This window comes from Amblyomma maculatum, chromosome 7 (assembly GCF_055883805.1).
Source record: "Amblyomma maculatum isolate TAMU_Amacu chromosome 7, ASM5588380v1, whole genome shotgun sequence".
NCBI classification, from domain to species: Eukaryota; Metazoa; Arthropoda; class Arachnida; order Ixodida; family Ixodidae; genus Amblyomma; species Amblyomma maculatum.
Window position 1 is genome coordinate 72,680,754 of NC_139350.1, and position 14,857 is coordinate 72,695,610.

At 44.5% G+C, this 14,857-nt stretch overlaps 1 protein-coding gene across 1 annotated transcript in view; it reads left to right on the forward strand.

Moving 5' to 3' along the window:
* LOC146183624 (cytochrome P450 4V2-like) overlaps positions 1-6,305 on the forward strand; it is a 34,176-nt gene extending 27,871 nt beyond the window's left edge. The window contains exons 9-11 of the mRNA XM_084608730.1: positions 4,862-4,928; positions 5,764-5,943; positions 6,085-6,305. Of these exons, the coding sequence (XP_084464856.1) occupies positions 4,862-4,928; positions 5,764-5,943; positions 6,085-6,305 (468 nt within the window). The remainder of the gene's footprint in view (positions 1-4,861; positions 4,929-5,763; positions 5,944-6,084) is intronic.
* Positions 6,306-14,857: the final 8,552 nt, after the last annotated feature.

The window sequence follows — 14,857 nt, forward strand, 5'->3', positions numbered from 1 at the left end:
GTTCTAAGGTGGGAATTTGTATGCGAAAGCCTTTCTTCTCTCTTAAGCGGAGTCATCAAATCGTGTCGTCGGTGCCAGGCACTAAAGCGTACCTGCTAATCGCGTCACTAGAACATGCCCGCGTGAACTGACACTTAAGAAAAATAAATCGTGTCCACGCTACGAATCGAATAACTATTCTTCTATTTCTCAACCGAGCGTGCTGACCACTACGCTACGCGGACTTTTTTTTTTCTTCATTGGCGACTTCCTACGAACGTGTGCATAAATCCCCTTGTCTAGCGCGTAAGGACGCAAGGGGGGGGGGGGGGGGAGCATCGTGGGAAATAAAACATAAAAACATTAAAAATTAGGACAAAAAAATGATTAAAAAACTATAATAAATGAAAATATGATGCCTCTGGTGTCGCAACAGCACAGCGACAAAGCTCACGCTTTCCGATTTCTTCAGGGCAGGTTTTGCAGTGCTCTCAAATGTTTTCCTAAATTACACGGGGCTAACGATAGAGACCGGCAGCTGATCATGTGGCAGATTTATCTTGAGACCAATAAATAAAGCTGTGCCAATGGCATGTTCATGCAAACGTTGCAGACAACTGTTTTCAAGAAGAAGTAAAACATTAGCATTTTACTGCATTCCTAAACTACATAATTAAAAGTCATCTATTGTAGTTACTAATTATATACCACAAACAGCTAAAATAGTACAAATTGGGCCACGCGATGCCAAGTAGCCATCAGCAGTTATTTACGAGGATAAGACGGTACGCCTTTTTTATACGCTTGGTTTCATTTAGACCGAAGGAAGAGCAGTCATGTGAGTAGTTCAAGAAAATGTTCCTTTATTTTTATAACAGTGCAGCGCGTCGAACCGAGTGGTGAGCGTTCACTTGTGCCACGTATTAGAAGTAGTTTAGGTGTCACGACAGCCCGATGCAGCCGCCGCGGAAAACATTGGGACGAACTTGCCAGCAAGACGAGAGGGGGCGCTACGTTGAGTCGGGACCAAAAATGGGAATCATATCGACAAAAGAAACTTGAGGTACAGGCCCTTGTCCAAAGTAAAATAAAACAGTCCACTGATCGCTGGATGGCTAACATACACAATGCCTCTAGAGGCGGAGGAAGAAAATTCTGGAACCATATAATCTGGCTAGGGAAAAGGAATCAGGTAAGCAAGATCGGATTCAAGATAACGAGGGAAATTGTTTAAAGGGAGACAACGCAGTGAACTACATTACATCAGTTATAGCCGAGTCATTTAAAAGCTACGATAGGGTAATCTCCGCAAATCAGGAAGCAACACAAGGTAGCAGAATACAAAGCAGCTTAGAACTGACCAATCTAAACTGGAAAAAGGCAGAAAAAAATATTCCTAAAAACACATCTACAGGAATAGATGGAATTCCGGTCAAGCTGATTAATGAACTTGCTCCAAAAAGTAAGGACACGTTGTTAAAAGCTCTAGAAACAGTCATAACGAATAAGGAAATTCCGGATAGCTGGCGGCAGAGTAAAATGAATTTGATTTATAAAGGGAAAGGAGAAAGGATGCACATGAAATCCTGCAGGCCGATTACCATAACATCTGTTATGTACAGGTTGGCCATGCAGGCGGTGAAATTAAAGGTGCAATCATGGGTAGAAAGTAACAAGATACTCGGAGAACTTCAGAACGGCTTTAGAAATGGTAGGCGCTTAGATGATAGCCTGTTCGTGCTTACCCAATGCATCGAAATATCTAGAATGGAAAATAGACCTTTGTATTTGGCCTTCCTGGACATAAACGGGGCGTACGACAACGTAAGCAGGGAACTCCTGTGGTACATATTAAAAGAAGAAGGTATCGGTTATGAGACAATAGAGTTCCTACAGGAAATATACCGGGATAATACAGTAGACATTACATGGGAAGGGATAAGAAGTACGGAAGATGTCAAAGTATGCAAAGGATTAAGACAAGGCTGTCCTCTATCACCGGCGCTGTTCATGCTTTATATGATAAACCTGGAACAGAGGATACAAGACAGTAACCTAGGTTTTAACCTGTCATATAGATTAGGTGGAAAGGCGGTAGAGCAGCGCCTCCCCGGTTTTATGTATGCAGACGATATTGTGCTGCTAGCTGAGAGTCTGGAAGAATTGCAAACACCAGTTCAGTATTGCGGAGACGAAGGGGACACTCTAGGCTTCAGTTTTAGCGCAGTTAGGTCGGGTCTGATGATTTTCAACGGCTCAACTGTTCAGGGTCTTAAAATACAAGGCCATGAAATACCCAGAGTAGCAGAATACAAATATCTGGGAGTATGGGTAAACGAAGGATTGGCATACATTGGAAAGCATGAGAATTAAATCACTTAAGGCCAAATGACGATGGAATGCCGGGATAATGAAGCATAGGACATTGTGTGGATACAACAGGTATGAGGGTTTGAGGGGTATTTGGAAAGGAATTATGGTGCCCGGACTTACTTTCGGAAATGCGGTTTAGTGCCTAACATCAGAGGTACAGTCGACATTAGAAATAAATCAGAGAGCCGTTGGACGATTAGCACTAGGTACCCACGGCAAAACCACAAATGAGGCGGTACAGGGAGATATGGACTGGAGATCTTTCGAAGTACGGGAAGCTCAGAGTAAAATATTATATTAGGAACGCCTGAAGAAATTCGACAGTAACAGACGGGCAGCTAAAGTATTTAAATACCTGTACTTAAAAAGCGTTGACTCACAATGGAGGAAAAGAAATAGGAAACTAACTAGTAAGTATGCTAGTCACAAGGACGGAGAAATAAAGAGCAAAATAAAAACACAAAATGTAAAAATTGGATAAATTCGATGGAGAAGAAGCAGAGTGTGGAATTATACCGAAAGTGGAAAATGCAGATCAGGAAGGAAGCTTTCTTTGATAACTCAAGAAGCGGTGCCCTACTTTTTGAAGCTAGATCAGGGTGCCTTAGAACACGCAGCTACAAAAAGAAATTTAACAATGAAGATGACGCATGTGCTGTATGTGGTAACTCCAGTGAAACAATTGACCATATTATACTCGAATGTAATGATATCCACCTGGAAGTTGATGCAGACGCAGTAACTGTTCCTGAAGCTCGGGGGTCTAGAGATACCAGTGGCCGGGTGAATAAACCGGCGGTGGAAACTAGCAAAAAACGACTGGAAGATTGGTGGCTTAAAAGCAGATAAGTGACGTAATGTTAGTAATGTAGAAACAAAAAAGTAATAAATAGAATGATGGTTTAGTTAACCATTCTAAATCAATAATTAAGATATAGGGAGAAAAATGAGCATGATAGCTACTGCTACCACCCCGTTTCAAAGGGGGCGCTCCTATATTTCATCCATCCATCCATCCTGAAAAGTCGAGCCGGCACACACCTCCGCTCGCAATGAACGTCAGTTGCTAGCCAGCGCTTGTTGTTTGAGGGGCGGACTCAATGAAGGTTGTTTAATATGGGTCTTTATATTGGCCATAATGAGCCAGAAAAAGAATGCTCGAGCAGGGGCCACCGTGTTGCAACGCAGGAAGAGGAGAAGATGACAGTCGCTCTTCCTAACCATCATAAACATGTCAAAGTGTCCGAGCAAGGCGCGAGCCGTGACTTGGGCACTGCAAGCGCGTACGCCCCCATTTGCTCAGTACCCGGTTGTAAGCGCTGCATTGTAGCACACGATGCTGTCATGCGACATTTTTCATATTTTTCGTGCTTACTTGAAATGTCGGAAGAAAGCACCATGCACGTTGTTACGATTCGCCACCGCCATGTGCGACAACCGACGCAGGCGCAACGCAGCAGCGAGCATTTCGGCCATTTCAGCGCCGTGCAATCGGCCGCCCACGCTTCCTCCCACGAACGTGTCCCGGCGTGTCGAAGTCACACGTGCCAAGTGTGTGTGAGTGTGTGTGTGGGCAAACGCTGGCCAAGCCCGGGGCCCTAGGGAGAGAGCGTCGCCCTCGCCTGTCTGCAGGAGATGGAGGAGATTTCTATCGCGACACCGAGACTGAGTCATCCCAGCTTGCTCGAACATGAATTCTCTCCCTTTCCCTCTGACTGATGAGCGTATAAAAAACAGCGGCTGATTCCGCTGCGAGAGAGACTACAGAGAGACGTCGCAGAGACTACGCCACACGCCAGCTTTTTGAGCTTGTCAGTTTTATCTCCGGGCCAGCTTCTCTGCCCGTTCCTACGGGATGTTGAATTAAACGTTGGTTTTGTTAGTCGACGCCTCGTCTTTGCCGGGACCGCTGATGCCGTCCGTTCAGCCATGAAACCGCCAGGCCAACGCTACCGAGGGGCCGCGACGCGCATTTAACAACTGGTGGCAGCGGTGCGATACCCAGGCGCAAGCCTCATATAACAAGGTGGAAAGTTAGCTGAAAAAATTGCATCAGCTCTTTCTTAGTCCAGCTTAATAAAATGACGTTGGCCGTCATGCGAATGACATGTTTCATTTATCGCCTTTGTGAATAAACGATAGGGGTCTCAAAAATACCGCGAGAAATGCCGCATGACGGCAAGCATTGTTTCGCTGTCTTTACATTGCTGTGCTTTGTCACGTTTTTTGTTGTCCATTCATAAAGTTAAACGAAATATACTGTATACAGTAGCAGCGTCAATACGAAAGGCTCTGTGCGCAATTTAGCAATGATTCTTTGGCAAGAAGAGACATAGCAGTGCATAAAATAATTAAACTAGAATTATTTTTCTGAAATAGTTAACAACTTGTAACAGGCACCTCGATTACTGCGCTAGAGCACTACAACGTTAATATCGAGCAGTTCGATAAAGCTTTAGTATATGATGATGCCTGGGCTAACACAATTTCTGGAACTTCATTTTCACAGGAGTCATTGCGACTATTCCCTCCTGTTCCCCTCATTGGAAGAGTCCTTGAAGAGGACCTGATACTAGGTAAGGAGAGAGCCTGAGGTAGAACGTCAGTACCTCTCTTTATTCCAGAACATACTTGGGTACCAGTCACTTGTCTCACATTTAAAACGAGCCGGCCAAAAGTGCCTCCTCGCCATCTACAGTAATACTAGTAATACTTTCATGCAAGGGGTGACAGTGGTATATCAGACGATCTTTTACAATTTACATATAATGAATTAAGGTCCAGCGGACAGAATGCGTAATATCAAAAATATACGTTTTTGGAAAGATATGTGTAAATGTGCGAAAGTTAAATTAAAAGGACGACAAAGGTGTGACCCTCGCTCAAGCTTTGCTCTCATGTCCTCGTTTTAATATTAATTTCGAAGAGTATAAAATTTGAACTCCTATGAGTAGTTTTAAGACAAAGTATTCGGCTGCTTACTGCAGAGCTGGAGATATCCAAGACAATGTGAATATTCTGAAGAATTATGCTTTTGAAAACCAGTAATAAATGGTCTTTTTATTTACTGCTTTCGTTCAGAATGTAAATAGGCAACCACAAGAAAAATATATTAACGTTTTAAATGTGTTCCAGGAGATTGGTATATGAAAGTTCCAAAGAATAGCACGCGCATGTTTAACGATTGTCACAATCCAATAGATTTAATGAAAATTCGTTAAGACCTAACTTCCTTAAGCAGGTTCTGTATGACCGCTGACTAATTTCATCGTGCTGACTGCTTTTCTGTTGCACTGCTAGCTGTTTTCCTACAGTTTAACGTTGTTGCCAAAATATGCACGAAGCAGGCATGCGTATAATTGACGCACCAAAGTCTTCAGCTAACTATGGTTGCCCCAATAATCCTTTCAGACGGATACAAGGTCCCGAAGGGAGTCACTTGCTTCATCAACATGCACAGCCTCCATCGAAACCCCGAATACTTCAAAGATCCGGACCTTTACATTCCTGAGCGCTTTCTTACACAGGAAGTGAGGAATCGTCATCCGTTCAGCTACATTCCTTTCTCGGCTGGCCCCAAGAACTGCTTAGGTAAGCCATCCAATGTGAACAACTTCAACCACTGATCTAACGCACTTCAAAAATACAGCTGAAAAATAAGGCTTAAAACGAAATTTTCTACCTCACTTACGTCTTTCCGTGTAAATTATTCGGATTATTTTCATGCTCCAGGTCAACGTTTTGCACAGATGGAGGCCAAGGCCCTCTTAGCCAAGGTTCTTCGCAAGTACACCATAAAATCTACAAGACCGGTTAGTCAGCTCAGGATCACTTACGAAATGATTCTCAAGGCGAGAGGAGGACTACGAATCTGGTTTCGAGAGCGGTCTCATGTCGAACGAACAGCAAAGGTCACAGACTTGGAAGACAAGCTCTCAAATTATGGTCTATAATTGACGCTGTTGTCAGGACAGCGTTGCGATATGGCTATGTGTGATGTGTCCGCTTCCCATCGAATTGTTCAGTAAAGACACGTGGTGTTTATACACGCCGAGGGCACTCGGCGAAGTGTGCTTGCTGTTGATTTACAAAGTTTCAAACAGAATGAGCCAATAAATTTATCAATGAAATTAGGTCAACTCCCGCATGTTTTTTAGCAGCCCTGGGTCTGCGCGTATTTTGGCTGCGAATACAGTGACCCATGGCGCCTTCTTTGCATCTGTTGACTCATTGTCCTTATTGTTACTTTGTGCTTAGTGCACCTGATGGGCGGCACGCGCATGCGGGAAAAATATTGTTTCCTATGCGCCTGACTTTTCTGGAAATCAAAATCGTTATTTTTCCAAACGTGAAATCCTTATAAACCCACTAAGTTCTCGTAGCAGGGCTGACAGTGCCACTTGCGCAAAGACGAGGTAGATAAGGTTATCACCCTAGCTCGTGCGCTCGAGCTCGTGGGTAGAAAGGCCAGGCTAGTTGTGGACGGCAGCCTGTGGTCGAGGTCGGCTTCTTTTATTGAGGGGGCCTTAGATTACTGGCTGGTGAGCCAGTGGAGCCTGCCATTGAGCTGCTACCGTGTCCTAGCCTAGCTGTTGTGCTACCTCGAGCGAACGAGCTAGGGTGCCAAACCTCATCTACTTCGTTGCTGGCGCAAGTGGCAATGCGACCACTGCAACCTGAGAGAATAGTAAGTCGCATATTTCCGTCGAATAATTTGTGCTGTTTCTGAGTAATCGTACGTTCGATTATATTTTTCTTTAAAAAAAAACTTTCTGCGCAAAGCACTAAGCCTTGTGTGCAGATTTCCGAATTTTTAATAGCAGTGATATTCAGAACAGATCAGTTATGGAACAGCGGGGTGCGAGTGCGTATGCCCACAAAGAAAGCTGCACCCCTCGTCCTTTGAGCTGTGCATGTTGCGCATGCGTACTCGGGCACGCTATTATTAGACGCGTGTCACTCATGAGCAAGCCGGATCTTTTTAACCATTCTTTTCAAAAAGTGAGTGAGCTTCGGTTCAGTTAACGTGTAGTTAAAATGAGTGGCGGTTTTTTGGGGGACTCGGTTATCTCGTTCAGTGAGCCGTGCCGAACCATTCTGTCAGAGCCGGGTCTTCTGTTCGGTGCGGCTTCCTTCTGATCGGAAAAGAAATGCACAAAAAACATCACAAGGACCACTATTTCAACGCTACCATGAAAGGCAACAGAAAAGTTCTATCGGCACTTGTCTCCTAAAAACAAAATAACATGCAGATTATGTATAAATGGCGTATCAATAACGTCACAGCCGCAAGCAGTATCAGCTGTCAATTTTTCTGTTCGGTATTCACAAACGATGACGGTAAGACACCACTTTTCCGACCTAGTTGTAAGCCAATTAATAATGGTATTGTTTCAAAACAAGGCATTCTGTCGTTAATGCTGAATATTGACAGCAAATAGTCACCAGATGGTGATGGTATACCCAATGCTTTCCTTGCTAGGTATGCCGAGTGGTGCAGTAAATACTTATGTATTATGTTCAACCTTTATTTGTCTAAAGCAGGACTTCCCCTTGATTGGAAATTCAGTAAAATCATGCCCATATCCTTTCTTTCTTCCTTTCCACTTTCACTCTCACTTTCCTCCCTTCCCTTACGGCGCGTGTGAGTGTCCACAGAACAACTGTGACACGCCTTTCTTTTCCTGTCAACCAATTATTATTATTATTATTATTATTATTATTATTATTATTATTATTATTATTATTATTATTATTATTATTATTATTATTATTATTATTATTATTATTATTATTATAAGGTTCTTGAGCCCATTATTTTTAATCATATCGCGACATTTGTTGAATATAATAATCTAATCGACAACAGGTGACATGGGTTCCGAAAAGGACTCTGCAGTAACAGAACTCCTGGACTAACGACTTCGCAGCAGGCGACATTCAAAGCGAAATCGATATTATATTTCTTGGTTTTGAAAAGGTTTTTGATCGTGTCTCAAACCATTATCTTCTTTCAAAACTAGAACCCCCCCCCCCCCCCCCCCCCCCCCCCCCCCCCCCCCCCCCCCCCCACTGTTAGAAAACAATTTACTTCTTGCATGGATCGAAGCTTACTTATGTGGCCGATGCCAGTATACGTTAGAATAGATCAAGAGTGTTCTGCTCCGGCGCCTGTTAAGTCGGGTATACCATAGAGATCCGCTCTCGAGCCTTTATTCTTTTTAACATTTATTGATGACCTAGTTCATAGCCTAACAGTAAAAATCAAGCTATATGCGGATGACTGCATAATCTATCATGAAATTCACAATTCCAGCGAACTGGCTCTACTTAATAGTGCATTAGCAAGGGTTGCAACCTAGTGCTGATTGGCAGAGGTCAGTAAACACCAAAAAAAATCAGTTGTGATGACAATAAGACGCAAGCGGCAACTATTAAAGTTGTCATATTCCGTAGGCGGCGGAGCTCTCGCAATGGTAAACAACTATAAATACCTAGGCATAACCATAACATCGCATCTAAGGAGGAATGAACACATATCGGAAATTGTGAAGACGGCCATGCGGAAATTAAATTATTTAAGAAGGACTTTTGCGACAATGTACAAATGAAGCTAAACTAATAGCGTACAAAACCTTAGTTTGACCAGTAATGCAATATGGATCAAACTCGTGGTAGCATAAACAAGCTCTAATCAGTGCAAAAGAAAGCAGCTAGGTTTATATACCGATCATATAGTTGGCGTACTTCCGCGAATGCTCTAGTTTACAAAAACAGCGGCATCATGATAAACTAGGTATCCGCAAACACTCGTACGTAGAGCCTGTACGCCGACGAACCACCCGACCGCAGCATAGCAAAAAGTTAAAGGTTATTCCTGTTACACTGAAACCTTCGCTAGCTCGTTCTTTCCGAAAACGGTTCGTGAGTGCATGCGATGCGTTAACTGCATGCGATGCACTCTCCTCAGAGACTGCCACGCGATGTTTTAAAACGAAAGGTTTATTAGCCTCTTCGAGCCAATGACATCGACGCGGTAAATTCGAATTTCAAGTGGAGGAGGAGGAATCAACATTTATTAAGCCCGAAATAATTCGGTGGTGCATGCTTGCACCAGACGGGGTGGTTCCCTAGTTGCGGGACCCATATGTTCCCAGCAGCTCCTGGCCCCTGTCTGTTAGTGCGAGCTGGATCGATAGGGCGGGGCTGGACAACAAGGTCTCCCATCGCTCAAGGGGTTGGGGATTGGGGGTGTTGGCGGGAAGGGGAGGAGGGGGGGTTTTGAGTTGTTTGCATTCTGCCAAAACGTGCGGCAGGGTGTGGAGGAGCGTCAGTCGGGTGATGTAGCACGGGACTCCCCGCCACTGCTGCAGTGCGCGGAGCCACCAGTTTTGGCGCTTGCCCATATAAAAACGCGCGGCGTTTGCTTGGAGTTCCCATACAGCCGGAGGCAGCTATTGTCCCGAGACCATTACTTCGACTGTCTATCGTCGACGCCGTGCTGAATTTGACTATCCTTAGGTTACATAACGCAATATATACGAGCGTGCACACATATATGGCGCCTCACCGTTTCTCACTATGGTTGAATCGAGTCGGCAGGGACCGTCTACGTCGTGGGGCGGTCTCGTAGACGACGGGTTTTGTCTGATCGTGCGGCTGACTTTTCTAATCATGCTGTTTAACCAAACCGGGAATACACGATGAAAAGCGTGTGGTTGTCTACATGAGTCTAACCTGACTTAGCAACACAGCTGAACCAAGCATAACAAAGCTTTCGCTTAGATGACCGGGCTGAGCGTAGCTAAGCCGCAGGCATTTCATTTTTTTCTCTCGGGCCAGGATTTTCTTGAGTTCACGCTTGGAAACGCAGTTCTTCATTAGAGCGCCGTAACAGAATCAAACCACTTTTTCGACAGCCTTTTCCAGCCTCATTTTGTCAATTGAATAACACTTTAGTTTCGACTCAGCCTTCTTTTTTTTTCTTCATGGTCGTTATATCCATACTTTTTCGCTTGCATCGCTTTGTGCTATCAAAGCCAATCTGACTTTGACTGACTTGACGTACAGCCTGCCAAAACAATCAATTATGTCCATTGAGAGTGACTGAAGCGCTGCTTTAGGCACACGAAGAGACATATGGAACTTGCGATCAACTCCTTGTGAATTAAGCGAACAAAAATAAGAGACGACGCGTCATGCATTATGTATTAAGAGTATCCCTCGATTCGAATTCATGGAAATAGCACGGGAAAGGAGTTTGCGAAATCGGTTCACTCCGTAAACATGGCCTTCAAGCTCAGGAACGGGCAAACTGGAACTTAGCCTGACGAGCGGCAAGGCTCATTTGCTATACTCAGTTATTCTCAGTCACTTTGGATTTTCTGTATCCTCTTTAAAACTTGCAAATTTTTTCTGAGTAGTTCAACTCAGCCATTTTGATTTTTTTGTGCGGTTCATAGCCATTATTATTTATCAGTTCTTGAGACAGCCACCTTCCGGCCTATTCGGCCTCTCCCCAAAAAGTAGAGAAGGCGGATATCTCTGTCTCCAACTGCCACGATTGGCTTGTGGAAATGCTATGGCCCATAACAAACTGATACGGTAGAAGCCGGCTATTCGTCGCGAGGTTTTTAATGTTGACACAATACGACGATGAGGTAATTGCATTATTATATTTTAAATTTTTTTGTCTCCTTTGCGGTGTGTTGCGAGTTGGCCGCACATCAAACATGAACCCCATCACTCTCTATCAATCGCATATCCATACCCAGAAATGCAGGAAAAATATATATTTTTTTTTCTATGAGAAGGGGTTAACAAAGGCATTTTTTGTTTCATGCGTCATAAGATAGCCTCATAGCTATCAATATATCTTCAGGCCCTTCCTGGGGACAGTTTTGCAATTGTTTTGCCATTTGTAGCTAGAAACGCAGCGAAACGTTTTTATACAGCAGTCCTAACCACTCGGTTCGAGCGCAGAAGAAACATTAAAATAAAGATTTTGCCGCGCATTGAGAGATTAGGGCATTCTCGTCAATTCGTTCAGGTTAGCGTCTTACAATATTTAACGGTTCCCTCGCCATGCATACCTGTCATTGATTTTCTGTGCGAGCTTACACTACTCCGTGCGAGCGCAGTGCAGCCTTTACCAGCAAGATTTTGCTCATGCGAAGGTTAGATAGCTTTCTTACATATGTCCCTAAAAGTATATCTCACAATATACCACAGTTGTTAAACAAAAGCCGTGTGCAAGAAAGCGGCAGTAGTGTGCTTTGTTTGTGCCGGTGTCAGAAAGATCTTTTACGTAATAAGCAAGGAGATCTTTTGAGGTACCAACGGTGTGAACAAGCTATCCCTGACTTGAAACACCATTGTGGTCGCATATCAGACTGAAAAAGAGTGTACCACCTCCCAATTGCGTTTGCTTGAAAAATAAAGAAAATCTACTATAGCTCTTCTGTTTCTTTGGACTGTTAAGGTGAACACCTAATCAAAGGCGTGATTTGAATAATCTCTTTCTCTCTCTCTCTCTCTCTGCCTCTTGCATTTCTGAAATACTCCCACGAGCAATTCGTAACTGTTTCCATTGTTTTACACTGTGGCGTTGCTGCGTTTCCACACCTTTAAGTGTTTATCTAGGCGGGAACTTATGGTGAAGAGCAAGCGCCACATAAGTAGGACGCCGAAGACGACGAACATAAGTAAGTAAAGAACGCGTGGCGCATCGAGAAAGCGCCACGTGGAGAAAAGCAGCAAATGCGTAGCTCATCAAGAATGTGCCACGTACAGCAAAGCATCTGGCGGAGACAAGAGATCAGCAGAGCGGGGAGTCGGGACGAGGATACGGAAGAGAACAGTCAAGGAGAAAAATTCTCTCGGCTGTGTCTGTTGCATGCGACCCGAGTGACCAGGCTCGGGCTTCCGCCACAAACGTTCGGCATTGCAGACCCGGATATCGCCCTCGACGGTACAAGATTCTGCTGGCGACCCGAGTGACCAGCCTTGGGCTTTTGCCACAGACATCCGAGGTTCCAGACCCGGACTGACCCGATTATGACTCCAGATGCATCTGCCTGAGCTACACGACTCAGGCGCAGCTGGACTTGGACCTTCCCGGCAGCTGTGATGACGTGGCCACCAGCCAGGGGGCCGAACACAAGTGGACAGCGCATCCACCAGACGCTGCTCCGGCCATCTAAGGTACGCGTATCAGACGCGTAACTGTTGGATCCAGGCTACAGCATAGAGACCTGCTGTAGAGAAGCCGTTGATCCGACTCGTCGATCAGGGACGCACCCAGAACCACCGCCTTCACCGACGCCCAGACGGACCACTCCGCCGGACGCACCACCACCCCCGACACGAGCATATGAGTGCGCCTTTCCTTTTCTTGCGTAAATTATTTCCCTGTTCTTTGCGCGTGTTTCTTTGCCTTTTCTCGTTTGTATCTGTTGTTTTTTCTTCATTGATAAATTAGAGTTGTTTTTTTCCCAAGTGCCGCCGCCTCGTGTGTTTATTTCTTATCTCTCATCACAAGAACCTCTCTTTACACCTATCTTCCAGTCATGTAATCCTTCATGTCAGTCAGTAGCGTCTGCGGGAACGCGGAGTTACAGTCAGTTAAGCGGTCGACGCGTATTTTTAGTTGGCTTAATTTGCGTGATTTAACGTCCAAAATGGCTTAAACAGGCGACGATGAAACATCGTAGTAGTGGATAGCTCCGAATAATTTAGACCACCTGAGGTTCTTTAACTCGTACTGACAGTTCATGGGCGCCTGGCGTTTCGCCTCTATCAAAACTTTGCCCTATTTTATGGACCAATCGGAACACAGAAAACCGTGATTTTAGTTTAGGTCATTCACTTTATTAATTTTATTACAGGATTTTGTCTCTAGGTACGCACCTCAAGTCTTTACAGGAAGTAACGAATTGCCGCTGAGATTCAGCGAGGTTTCTTCAAAAGCAATATTTCCTATGTGGTTCAAATTGTGTTAAATATAGCGTTTTCTTCTCAAGATATTTGACTACATGCAAGCATCTTCACTGATTTTCCAAGTGTATTCGAAGTGTTGGATAAATTATTCATTTCCAGAGTATATTTCTATTCACTGGCTATTTTTCAAACGGGGGGAAATGTGACTAAGTAATCACAGTTCGGAACTGCCAGCGAATTCTCAGAAGTTCCACGTGCTGCATATTGGGCGTCATTCAAGCTTTTCCTTCAATTCATTCACAGCATCCTAATGCTATTGCTAGCCTAATCCCTATCAGAGTAAAGTGTCCGCGGTTGAGTGTTCCTTTTCTGCCTAATAAGCAGCCAGCACGACAATTCGGTCACTGGTTCGGTGATCGTCACGACTCAAACTTGCGCAAACATACTCCTTGGTTCCTGTTTAAAAACTGGGGATTTTTTCAGCGGGGTCGCACCGAAATTACTAATCATTCTGAATGACAAAGGTCTGAGCGAGTTGATTGAAAGCCGCCAGAATCAAACAGCGGGAATGACGAAGAAGTCTTAGAGAGGAGAAGAAAACACACCGTTAAAGCCCTGTAAAGCACTGTTTTTATAAGGCGCACAAAAACAAACATAATCAGTGAACGCTTCCGAAAGCTAGAGAGAAGGCAGCTATCTTGAAAAGCCATCTCATTTTTGCGTAGCTTGACTGAGTGCTTTGCCGGGCACGCTTCTCCGTCTTCTAAGCTAAAAGAACGCCTGTACAACCTCACGCAGTCATTTGGGCCTATTTGTGCATAAAGTCCGCATTCGTACTGCATCTGGTTAAGAGCACCTGTTTCTCGGCATTTTATAGACTTGAGTAAATCTGCATAAATATGAGACTATTCCTGCAACCTGGGCTTCCAAACCATAACTGGTTATTTCAAAGTGCGCGTCGTGCCACTCTTCAACTCAAGGTTTGCTTGAAAGGCTGGATAAAGCATAGAAAATTGAAAGAGTGTAATCTGTTCACCTTTTTTATTGTTCTCTTCGTGCCCCGCGGTACATCAGTGGTGTGGGAGAGGCCTCCTCCATGGAGCTCACTCGACCTTCTGTTCTCCTCTCTTGTTGAGTGCCTTCAGTGCTAGTATTTATCTGCCTTATACAAACAGTTATTTCTGAGTTAGGGCTCCAGTCATTAGCACTGTGCTCTCCCGACTCTGTATTGGTACGTCGTCATTGCGCTTTTAGAGCAAGGTGGTTATCATTCCTGCTCTTAGATCATGACCAGCATGTCAGGATAGAGGTAATTTTGTTGCCACCACGTGCGGCACAGTTTAGAGCAATGAGTAATCAGCTCATGAACGCATAAGATAACATTAGCCCAAAATAACGAGAAGGAACGCCACCTGTTTCTTGGCACAGTAGATGGGCGATAGTCATGGGCCGCACTGGTAAGGGTAGCCATTGCTCGCTCAGTAGAGAGCGGTTATTGAAGATTGAGACGATAACTTTAGAGGACGCACGCGAAATGTGATCCCCGGTTTCTTTATGCCATGTTCAC